Genomic DNA, 12,684 nt, shown 5'->3' on the forward strand with positions numbered 1-12,684 from the left:
GATTGCAGTCATGGGATTTTTGTCTATCACATGATGGTATCTGTTTTAACTCCACTGGATGGAGACTGGATGTTTGTGTTACTGTGTTCTGTGAAGTGGGACTATTGTCCTTTTTCTTTTTCTCTTTGTTGTCTGATGCTACAGAGAGCTAGATAGCTAGATAGGCACTTCCAAAGCAGAGAGATGCACAACTCTCAAATGTTTTTCTTTAAAATAAAAGCAAGTTCACAAACTATTATTTGTAACTAACTGAGATTATGCCTGTGTGCACAATTTATTTCAATATAAACTAATACACTTCCATTTCTAATCTATTGCAAACAAAAAGTACTTTGTTTCTATTTTCTGCAAACTCTCTTCCCCTTCCACTGAAGTTAATCCCCCTACAATTGTTTACATTATCACACCATTTGCACACAACTTTCAGTATACGGCAGAAGAATGATTCAGGGTCCCCTGGGAGCCAAGTGATTGTATATCTAAAGCACAATTTATAATTCAGGCTTCTCCTAGTGTTACATTCTCCCGAGGAAGTATTCTTCACTTAGACAAAGAAGAAAGAAGAAATAATCTTTGGAAGCATTAAAAAAATGCAACATTACATACAAAATTACATAGATTATCAATCATGAAGGAAAAATCAAATGGTTTTTTTATCATCGACTACTGACAATCATACCTATTATAGACATTTCTTTTAAATGGACTGAGGAAAAAGGCACATTATTTTTTATGTGTGTATCTCATCGTCTGTGTGTATTCAGTAAAACTTTGTTGGAGAGCTGTTGTCTTCGCAGCTAGGTATTGATCCGTGCTATCTAAACAACTAGGTTTAGATTAACAGAATTTGACTACCACATGTGATTTTTAGAAACTCAGACTGGACAGGGTAATTTTTAAAAACATATATACAGTACAAAAGTAATCCATTTAACACCACATGAATAAAGTGCAACATCACATGTATGAACTGATTTGAAGACATTACCAGCATCATTGCCAACAGCTACCATTAAATGGAGACACATTTCAGGTGCTACAGACTAAACAAGTGCAATTTGTGGAGTCCGAGTACTCAAGATGGGAGACATGTAAAATATATAGGAAAAGTTTAATATGTCCATGAAATTGCCTTGTTTTCACTGACTGACCAAAAAGTGTTATTAACACAATAGTAAGTCAGGTTAGGTACAGAGGAGTTAGAACGTGAAGTTCTCCAGAAGTCAGTATTGACTCACCACTGTATATGTCAGTGTGATTTCGAAAGGACGTTTCATTATGGGGATGCTCTGTAATAAACAAAAGAACGTGAGCGTACCAAAGGCAACAAAGCATGCACTGAGTAACAAAAGACGAAATGGAGAGGAGGTGTACAAAAGGAAAAGAACACACACACACACACAACATAAATTATAAAAAAGCAAAAAGCAAAATAAAAAAGAGGCAATGACATATACATAACATCCAAAAAAAAACTTCAACACAATTTGGAAAGAAACAAAGAACACAGCAACGGAAGGCAGCAATTGAAGAAGACGGCTTTTTTCTATGAAATGCAAAATTATGAACTAAAAAAACCCAATACGCATTAACACAAAATCAAATATGTTCAGATGCGTTCCAGAAACATATGGATTTTTAAGTTTGACTTTTAAAATGCCATGAAATAATCAAAACATTTTAATTATTATTATCAATAACTTTGTTAACATCCAGCTCTACTTTTGAGAAGAACAATTAGTTTGTCATCAGATTTGTAAAAAGAAAAAGATAAAGAATGCATTCCTAATATTTGTTCCAAGGGTACAAGATGGATTACTTTCAGCTTTAACAATGAAAAAACAAGTTATAAAAGTATAAGATAAACAACGGGGGTTTTAATAGATCATGGAAGCATTATTAGAATGAACTGCCTTTCATCTTTTAAAAATGCAAAGTGATAAGCACATTAGAAATAATCCAATAGCAGCAGTAGGCTTGCAGATAAACCCACCAAAGTTACGGGACAGCATTTAAAAAAAATAACTGCATTACGACAGTGCAGCTGAGCACCAGCATCCCGCAAAGCATGTCTTGGTATATATTATCCTCAAAATGGACACTTAGACCTGCTGAAGCACCCCAACTATTGTGCCCTCATTCACCTCTTACAAGGTGGGTGTGTGGGAGACTACTTGTAAGTCTTCATTACTATAACACTGAAAATGGCATAAATGCAGAGAAACTTTAATGTACCTCGCCGATGTCGCTCTCCAAACCCATATCACCCATTTCATGAAATTCCATGACTCCATTTAGGATTTACCGTATTTTTTGCTCTATAAGACTCACTTTTTCCCTCCTAAAAAATAAGGGGAAATGTGTGTGCGTCTTATGGAGCGAATGCAGGCTGCACAACTATCCCAGAAACCAGAACTGCAAGAGGGATTGCTGCTTTCACTGCGCAGTGATCCCTCTTGCTGTTCTGGCTCCTGAGATTCAGAATATTTTTTTTCTTGTTTTCCTCCTCCAAAAACTAGGTGCGTCTTGTGATCTGGTGCGTCTTATAGAGCGAAAAATACGGTACATAAGAAATTACATAAGAAAAAAATGGCCATATATTTTAAACCACCTTTATTAGTCTTAGATTTGCTAAAATTGTCAGGTTTAAGTCTGACAGCATACCACATCATACTAAAAACCATGTAGGTAAATAAGGACCTAGGACACTTTGAAAAGCAAAGTACGTTTGAACACAAAAGCGACCACTTACATTAGGAAAAAATGAGGGTTTTTTAAAGGGGTAATCTGCTTTAATCTTAAACATTAAGGCTACACTCATGGGCTTTGTTTGCTCATCATGCTAACCCTTAAACTAGGGGTGGCTAAATTGTTGTCCTCTAGATATTGTTAGACTACAACGTTCATCATCCCTGATGTCTCGACAAGCTGGCTGGGGATGAGAGTTGGAGTCTACAACGTCTGGAGAGCCACAGATTAGCAACCCCTTCCATAAACCATGTCTTACCATGGACAAACAGCACAATAACACACTCTGCCAGATCCTTCCCACTTCGTTCCACCTCTGTCAGGAGCAACAAACACGCCTCCTTGGAGTTGCCAAAACCTATAATTGTGGCTTGTTTCCCCATAAGCAAACCACATCTAGAAACCAAGGTTTAGTCTTGGCTTGCTGATCATTGTGCATTTAGAGAGAAACAAGCCACAAACCTGATTTGGACAACATGGTAAACCAAGGACTGTGGTTGTTCCTGCTCCTGCTAGGTGGTGGTGCAAAACAAAAATGATCTGGCAGTGTCCACGAGGATACTGTCTGTTCACAGTAAGCCATAGTTTATGGCTCACTGTGATGTGTGAAAAAGGCCACTAGTTTTTTAAGGATTAGGACAACCCAAGTCTATTTTGTCTAAACTAGGCTTGGTAAGAAGTAGAATGACTACTATTCTGTATTTCCAAAAGAAGATCAATGTCCTAATCCTCAACACATTTGGAAGTAAATACTACTGATTTCAAGTTAGTGTGTCTAGCATTACAGCCTCTTTACTTCCCTTTCAGATGAGAAAATTAATCATCATAGCAAAGCAATAACTTTTGTGGATTGAGCACTTATACAAAATACTGAACAAGTATCCAGATTTGAAACAAAAACAAATCACCGAACAACGTGCCACACAGAAAGGCAGTTCAGTTCCTTTGAACATAAGATGAAATCTATTTTACATACAGGAAGAAAGTGGTCCTCTATTGAAAGGGTCTCTAAGGAGGAAATGTGCACAGTTTCCAAGTGAACATGTAAGAACAAGATGGCTGGAGACATACAGTACTCTTAATGAGCCTTCCAAGGAGCCACTTGTAACCTAGGGGTCACTAGGTAAAGGGCAAAGACAACCATAGCATACAAATTAAGGGTTACCCATTACATACAACTTACTGCAAACTCTATTTGTCTAAACTGTTTAATATTTACATTTCTTAAGTGATATCATAAAAACAGAAACTTAGCAACAACAAAGTCCAGGGAAAGCAAGGGTGGAAGACGCATTGTACAAGACATCTGAAGCAACTGTTGGGCAAAAGGAAGGGTACGGCGGAGGGCAGAAAATATCCAAGTGATAATTCTTTACGGTGTGGTGTTACAAGTAAACTTTTACCAGATGATCCACATGATCGTACAGGTCTTTTTAGGGACAGGCAGTCCTTCAGATAACCTAGTCCCAAGTTGTTCAAGGTTTTATGTGTTAGTAACAAGATCTTGACATTCCTCTAGTTCCTTTGTTTCAACATTCTTCCCTTAGATCAATAGGTGACAGGAGAAAACCTGCCTGCAGGGCCATCAATTAAGCATGGCTTCTAACACAGAAGGCGGTGAGCTGTGTTCAGAAGCTGGAAGAGCAGCAGGGCTCTATCTACACTGCTGCATGGATCACTTCTGGGTAGGTGGGGTGCATGCCACTTTTCAGTCACTCGACATCACTATGATGTCGTGACCCGTTTTTCATTTGTAGTACAGCTGGTCTTGGGAAATGGCCAAATTGGGACCCATGCTGGGCCTAAATAGGCCTGCATCCTGAATATTCCCCATGCCTGCTATATAGCATTAACACCAAGGTCTTGTTTTCCAGTCATGGAAAGCCATAATTATTGGCATGCCATGAGCTTTCCTCCTCTAGTGTGAGTGGATGCAACAAATTAAAATCCTCATTTTAATGTTATAGCTGAAACTGAGATTGCACTTTGTTTTGCTCAAACAAATCTGGAAGCTAAGAAGAAACCTTGACTTCAGATTGTGGTATGTTTGGGGCAAAACGAACCATGATCCCTGGTCTGGACATAATGCTAAGCCATGGCTCATATAGTTTATTGTTTCCATTCATGCTAGGGAAGGAAAAGGGGAATGACTGTATCTCAGTGTAGAACATCTGCTTTGCATGCAGACGGCCTACGTTCAAACCCTGGCAGCTCCATTTAACAGATGACAGAAAAACCTCCTTCTCCCTGAGACCTTGAAGAGCTGCCGGCAGTTGGTAAACAATACTGATCTAGATGGACAAATAGATTGGATATAAAGTAGGTTCCTATTATCTTTCTGCCTGCAGAGGAATCGACTTCAGTGACACCTCCCAGCTTACCAGGTTCTGTACTCATTTCCCTCCATGACTAGAGTGTCCAGCACTGGAGATATCCAGCTGCTGCTTGATAACCCTTGCAAGGACAGAATCCAAGACAAATGCATCAATTGCCTCATAGTCTATCCAGCCCTGAAGGGAGAGATCCGGAAAGTTCCAAGTGTTTGCAACCTCACAATCAACTGCTAGCACAAAAACACATCTCTTCTGCTAGGGTTTCATGGCAGCAGTTTCAAAAGTAACAGAGGTTAAGGCTTAATGCCCTGAGAGAGAGGAAGAGAGGCCTAGGCAAGGCCAAAAGAGCATTGTGGTTCTTAACTTCAACTGACATGTCTCTAGGAATTAAGTACAAAAGGCCATATCCTCATACAGAGCTGATACGACAGACTAAGGAGCATGCATGCCTTCCTAAATGCCACTTAAAAACTGGGCTGCTTAGTACCAATTGGCTGTAGTGATGACTAATGAAGGAAGGATCTGCAAACTTTGGTTTTCTCATTTTCCTATTCCTAAATTCAGTTCTCCAGTTTTTTTGCACCTATTGACAGATTTCTAGAGGAAATCCTCCCAAAAATTCCCCAGCATCCTAGCACATTTTTGCAAGCAATTTCCCTAATATAATGCATTTCTCTATATTATTTTGATGAATATATTGATTTTTATGCACACTTCCCCCTAATATATACATTTTTGTAAACACTGTTGGTGAACTACATCACTAAATTCAGGGATGGTTGTGTTTCAGTCCTCATATTGTTTCAGAAAGTGCAAATTAGAGAGATTCAGCTTTAAATGCTAACTGAATTGAATTCCACACCATTCCTAGTGATAGCTGATGTCACTGAATTCAAACATCCCAATGAATATTTCAGTTCAATTATATATTTCACTTGTTATATTTGTATGTTTCCCAAGTCCATTAATCCTTGGTTTCCTTTTCTTAGAAACAAAGAAAACATTCGTCAAAGAAGTACACACCTCTTCTTTCTTACAGATGAATAGATTTAGTCCTTTATTATTGTTCTATGTTATTTGGCATCTAGTTGTGTAGCCACATTGAGAGGCTACTTTTGTAGGCTGGAGTTTATAGTAATCTTCTCCTCTACGCTCTCAAGACTGTAACACTTAATAGGGTCAGGAATGGCTCCAAACTTTCCTTCACTAAAATAGTGAGTGAGTGAGTGAGTGAGTGAGTGAGTAAGTAAGTAAATATACTCTAAATAAAATGAATGAGAAGTGAGATGTATCCCACCATCAAGTCAGTGTCTTTCAATCATTTAAGATATTCCCTGTCCTAGAATTAGTATGCTGCCATCTCTCCTCCTTGCTCCTTTAATATATATCAATTTCATGAGAAGCAATTCAAATGTTCCAAGTTTGATATGATCTGTTCAATTTGCAAATGTTGCTGCGGCATCAAAACGATGTAGCAGTCAGTAGAGGGTTAAGAAGAATGTTAGTTTGTAGCCTGCTGATCTCTATTCCCCCCTCACTTATTAAAATAGCAAGAATGAAATATAATCATGCTCTTCCCTCCATCCTTAGAGAAGATGCTCTTTGATGGGTTGAAACTGAGGTCATCCTGAAAGTAGGCAGAAGATGCCAATGCAGTTGCTTCCGCTCTGCAGGACATTCTACCCATGGAGACTGTTAGAGAATGCTTATTATTATCAATAATTCAGCCCTCTTCTGTGTGTCTTTTGGGTTGACTGTGGGTATGGCGCATGCTTCTGGCCTCCATGTTTTCATGTTCTCCCCACCCCATTTGGCATACAATGGTCTAAATAATTCAGATGTCATTGCAATCAGAGTGAAGCATGCCCTCAAAAAACATCCCCAGACCTAAGCAAGCAGTAATAAGAAGCTGGGCAAGAAGAAGAAAAGAAGAAGCAGGGGATGATTTTGATTTTAAGCTGGGGGACACACCTGTCACTGGAATAGAAGAACATTCAAATCAGTGAGGATTCAAATATAATAAATGAGAAAGTAAGCAGCAAGTTCACTTCGCTCTCTCCTTACACAGTTCCAAGTGCGACCTGTTGACTTCTATGGGGAATAGATCCATAGCTGATGCCATGCAAAGTGGGCAGTGATGTTTGCTGGTGTGCCCCGCGCCGCTTACCTCAAAGCATGCATCAGTGACATCCTGGGTGGACCAGAAATGCCCTGAGTGCCGCTCATTGCACTAGAAGCAATAGGAGGAGTGACTGACAACATGGCTTGGCTGAAGCTAAATACAATGCACACTGCTAATGCACATTTCCTTTATAAATTACTAAACATTCTGAGATGGTTAAAACTTTGGAAATACTGGACAAGGTTATATTGGCTCATTAAGGAGGGGGAATGTACACAGATCTTTTAAAACAAGAAAGTTTTTTTAAAAAATACATCACCACCACCACACAAACTCCAATAAGAGGCCACAGTAGGATATCTAAAATGATCCAACATGCCATAGAACACTCCATTAGCACAATTGGCCTACACATCGTTTTGTGAGCATTGTGGAACACTGTTCATGCAAACAGGGAAGGATGAACTAAAAAAATCAAACAAGTCATGTGAGCAACCTGATAGGTCTTTTAAAAAACAATCTCTTGAATTTACTTGCTGTTTGATCATAGATATCCAAGCATTTAGTAAATGACCCCTTTAAAATACTGGGTGACATTCAACTATGTTTTACTCAGAGTAGACCCATTGAAATTAATCTTCATGACTAAATTAGATCTATTAATTGCAATAGATTTGCTCTTCAGTTGAATCCAACCCAGTAACCAAACCAGAGAAAACAGCAGTATATCATTTAAAAAAGCACATACAAACAAGTCCTGCTGCCAGAATGCTTGCTATCTAAAATCTTAGATATTCAAACACAAAGAATTATATCCAAACCACGTTACAAAATGGCTGATTCAGATATCCAAACAGGTGGAGTTTGCCCACTTCCTTACTTGTTTGTGTTTTGCTGGTTGGCAGCAACTATTTTGGGCAGGAGAGTGTTTCCCCCTTTTTTTTGGCTTTTGCTGATTGGCTGCAGCAGTTTTAGGCAGGAGGCATGGAGGGAGAAAGCATGGAATAGAAATGTTCCCATAGGAAAATAATGGAAATCATCAGCTTGTTATGCGAACACTCACCCAACAAACGATTTCTTGGGAACACATTGTATTCAGAAAGCAGGACCTGTGTGTATGTGAAAAATATGTGGACACATGCTAGAACCTGTTATGTTGATATGTCAGCTGATGTCTCTGATGTTTACATTCCTCACAGATAAATAAGACACCATATGCCCAATAAGTAGAGCTGGCTTCAAAATGCATTTTGAACCTCCAAAATTCGTGTAAGCTGTCTTGATCTTCTTGGAGGAAGGACAGAGCACCAATGTGTTAAATAAAGCATTTTCACACCTCTAAGAACATGTAGTAAAATACCCTCTCATAACTCAAGGAATGTTACAAAAACTGCCATGTTTGTAAGGAGATGGTTTCTCTGACTGTTGCCAGCACAGCAGGGATTGTGTTCATGAAGTTCCAGCCAAGCTGATCATAGTAAATACTTACTGGTCATGACTTTGAGGGTATAAGGATTTTTCTGCTGGATGGTGTGGGTGAAGGCAAAGCGAGCATTACAGCTGTAGTCAGTCAGGGCATCCTCCTGCATGACATTGGAGAAATACAAGTCACCATTCTGTCCTTGGGAGACACGCTTGTCTTGGTGGATTGACTCCATGGCTGTAAGAAAGAACAATAAATCTTATTGGAACTCACTGCTCTGCACCTTTGTAATGGATAGAACTAGCGGCAATTATCTACTAGCCCCAGCAACCAGGAAAATACATAAATTGATCACTTCCAGCTAGCCTTGGGCAGCAGAACTCAATTCAAGACATTTCCGATAGTTCAAGCTAGGTACTTCAAATGGATGAAAAGCAACACAAAGAACCAATTTTGCTTACTTGCTTAGTTAATAGAACTGTTATGCCACCTGCCAATAGGACAGTTTTCCACGCAGTTCCCCAAAGGATAATAAAAACAATAAAATTGTATCACAATATGAGTGTTCAGCGACACACATGAGAAAATCCACATAGCTCGCTGCTATAAAGATTAGTTACTTTGTAAATATGACCAGCCGACACAGTCAGTTTACCACATGCACATGCAGTCCACATGGAAAAGGAAATATTTAGATTGATAAGGTAGGTCTCAAATTTATTATGCAAACCAGCTCTTTCCAAGAGCTGCAGCCAGGGACATCTCAATAGCAGAGCAATGAGAGTAATAGCTTAGAACAGTGCATCTCAGAAAAGGTCACTCCTTTGCAGTTGTGCCATAATACTACCGAGCCCCATGAATGGTCAGTATAGACAAGGGAAACAGTAGCATCACCGAGATCAGCCTAAACCATTACACTCATGTCCTGTTAGGGAACCCTCTTCGGTTCCAAGTACAGTTCTAGCCTGCTAGTCAGTGGGAAGACTTACAGCTGCTCATCCAGAAGATAGCCGGAGGCGGCAGTCCAGGAGGGGGATTGCATGCCAAGATAAGATGAGCACCTTCATGAACCTCTTGAATGTCTAAGTTTTCCTTTGGCCACAAGGGAGACTCTGCAAATAAAAATGTCACAAAAGAAATTACTTGCATACATAAAGGTAAAGGTAAAGGGACCCCTGACCATTAGGTCCAGTCGTGGCCGACTCTGGGGTTGCAGCGCTCATCTCGCTTTATTGGCCGAGGGAGCCGGCGTACAGCTTCTGGGTCATGTGGCCAGCATGACTAAGCTGCTTCTGGTGAACCAGAGCAATGCATGGAAACGCCGTTTACCTTCCCGCTGGAGCGGTACCTATTTATCTACTTGCACTTTGACGTGCTTTCGAACTGCTAGGTTGGCAGGAGCAGGGACCAAGCAACGGGAGCTCACCCTGTCACGGGGATTCAAACTGCCGACCTTCTGATCGGCAAGTCCTAGGCTCTGTGGTTTAACCCACAGCGCCATGTACATAAAGGTACATGGTGCTAATTTTTGAAACTGCTCCATAGAGCAGTCACCATCCCATCGTGTTTTCCGCACTTTATCTGGCTCTGCCGTCTAAAGCAGAGGTGGGGAACCTTTTCCATTCCAAGTGCTGCATAACCTTCTGGGAGCTGCATGTCAATGGTGGGTGGGACTAAAACCATAGTCACACCCCTTTCACACACAGGGATACATATCTTCTTCCCAACACAAGATCCATCCACACTATTTAACCCTCTTCCCCTTTTGTCAATATCAAAATTTATTCCAACTTTATACTAGCCTATACTTTACACTGCTCTGGATTATGCAGTATTAATTTTCTACGAAGATATCACTTAAATGCAGATTTTGGCTTTCTCAGAGAAACAACTGTGGAATAATTTAAGTTTTGAACTATCAAACCACTTTTGGTGTCCAGAAAAATTATGATTGTCAAGAATAAGATATATACTTCCTTGGTACCTTGCAGAGAGTCTCCTTCAGAATCTCACCCATGGATCACCCCTGAAAAACCCTAGTATAAAGGATGTGTTTTTTTAAAAAAGTCAACCATTGAAGAAAGCGAGCAGAAACATCACTCTTGACCAATAAGGCAATTTGTGACTAACTTGGGAACAAGCAGGGAGGTAGTGACTTAGGTGTTATAAATAACAAATTACAGAAAGGCAACGAAGATAAAGCACTGATTCTCTGCTGTGATGGAACTTTGGACCGTGAACATAATCCGTTCCGGAAGACCGTTTGACTTCTGAAACAATCTGAGTTCTGAGGTGTGGCTTCCTATTGGCTGACAGCTGGTTTTTGCACAGCAGAAGCCACATCGGACATTCGTATTCTGAGGAACGTTTGAAAACCGGAGCACTTACCTCCGGGTTTTCGGCATTCGAGAACAGAGTTGTTCGAGTTCCTAGGTTCCACTGTATTAATTTTGAATGCTTTTTAGCTAGACACTGGAACTAGACTCTAACAGACTGCACAGTGTATAAGGCTCTAAAATAATAAGGGTTCTAATAGTGTCATAATTATACTCACTTGAAACCTGCAGAAAGATTTTGTTGGAGATGGCTGTCCCCAAGTCATTCCGAGCAAAACACTGAAATTCCCCTTCATAATCTTCTGGCCTGCCACCACTACGGAAGTCAATATCCAGTGTACCTGATGACCAATGTCTCATGCTTACTCTTGGGTCCTTTGCAACATTGAAGAACTTTCCATTTCGCGTCCATAAAAATCTATAAAAATAGTTACATCAAAGAGACAATTACCTTCTTTTACACAGGAAGAGCTTTATACAACACTGCATTTACATGTTATTTTGGATCCATTAACCCTTAACGCATTCATGAGTTGTATTTCTCTATTCTCCTTTCTAGGAGAAGCCTAATGCAAATATATTAGCATATTTTCCTTGTTGTTATTGGTATGGGAGAGGAAATAAAGTGGTCAAAAAATTTACACAGAATAGCCATCAGGTGGCATTTGCAAGTCATTTTTTGCAAGGCATCCAGTTACCAGGGCTATAACAGAACTTTTATGATACAAACTCCTCTAAACTACTCCAGAGATAATTTGCTATGGGTATTCCTACAGTGGTCCAATACATGCAATTAAATGAATGACATCTGAGCCATTCAACAAAAAACCCTTGCATTTAAGAGACGATGCATGCTTACACTCACCATGAAAGGCTGCCAGAATAGCAGTGCTATTCTGACCCACAGTCAGGTGTGGGCTTAGCCACTGCTTTGATTATAAGCACCTGTTTGGTTATACCACTCTGAGCTCCACAATGAATGGGTGGAATTCAAACCTAACAAATAAATTAGAACTGCACTCACGTGGGAGTGGGGTTCCCTTTTGCTTCGCACTCAATGAAGATGTTGTCCCTCGGATCTACAATATAATCCTTCACAGACTGCTTTGTAATAGTAGGGGGTTGAGGCACTGTAAAGTATACGCAAGAGGGACAGAGAAAGAGAGAATAAATAGGAGGCAAAGGAAGACATTCTCACTTATTGCCATTTGAAACAGCAAATTAATAAGAGCAAGTGCTCTTTCCAACATTATCCATGCCTCTTGTTTTTTTGTTTTGTTTTACAAACAAAGACCCTTTACAAATTGAAGTATGAACTCCACAGTCCATATATTCTAAAGAAATGCAAGGTTGTCGTATTTGCAGCACATCATCAGTTCTCTATGCACTGTTTCTGCCTTCCTGCTTGTGAAAGGCAAGGAGCACAATCCACCGATGTTTCTAGCCTGCAAGCCCTATCAAAATGAAATGAGCTGAGCAAAGGCGATTTTCTCAGTGGCTTGCACCCAAGGTCAGATTAAAATGGAAGCAGCTATTGTTATTATAATTATTCATATCACACCATTCATCACATGATCCATGGGCAGGTACTGATTAACTGAACTACAAAAACAGACAAAGCACATTAAAAGCAGAAATCACAGTTCAATAAAAAGCACATTCCATCTTTTCACACTACAATACAGAGAAGATGCTTTACATATTCAGAAAGCCCAGAGAAAG

The 12,684-nt window shown here is 39.8% G+C and overlaps 1 protein-coding gene across 34 annotated transcripts in view; it reads right to left on the reverse strand.

Annotated features, from left to right (window-relative positions):
* Nucleotides 1-12,684, reverse strand: part of NFASC (neurofascin) — a 176,671-nt gene that overhangs the window by 81,197 nt on the left and 82,790 nt on the right. For 33 of the 34 annotated variants that reach the window (XR_014512541.1, XR_014512542.1, XR_014512543.1 and 30 more), the window contains 4 exons: nt 11,987-12,092; nt 11,181-11,380; nt 9,616-9,738; nt 8,693-8,863 (listed from right to left, as the gene is read on the reverse strand). Coding sequence is in view for 31 of the 34 variants with exons in the window: in XM_083445454.1 (XP_083301580.1) it covers nt 8,693-8,863; nt 9,616-9,738; nt 11,181-11,380; nt 11,987-12,092 (600 nt within the window). In the remaining 3 variants the exon portion in view is untranslated. Of the gene's footprint in view, nt 1-1,238; nt 1,290-8,692; nt 8,864-9,615; nt 9,739-11,180; nt 11,381-11,986; nt 12,093-12,684 lie in introns of all 34 variants that reach the window. The other variant, XM_083445464.1, reaches the window with a different exon arrangement.

Source organism: Podarcis tiliguerta (assembly GCF_965153285.1).
Source record: "Podarcis tiliguerta genome assembly, chromosome: 6".
Lineage (NCBI taxonomy): Eukaryota > Metazoa > Chordata > Lepidosauria > Squamata > Lacertidae > Podarcis > Podarcis tiliguerta.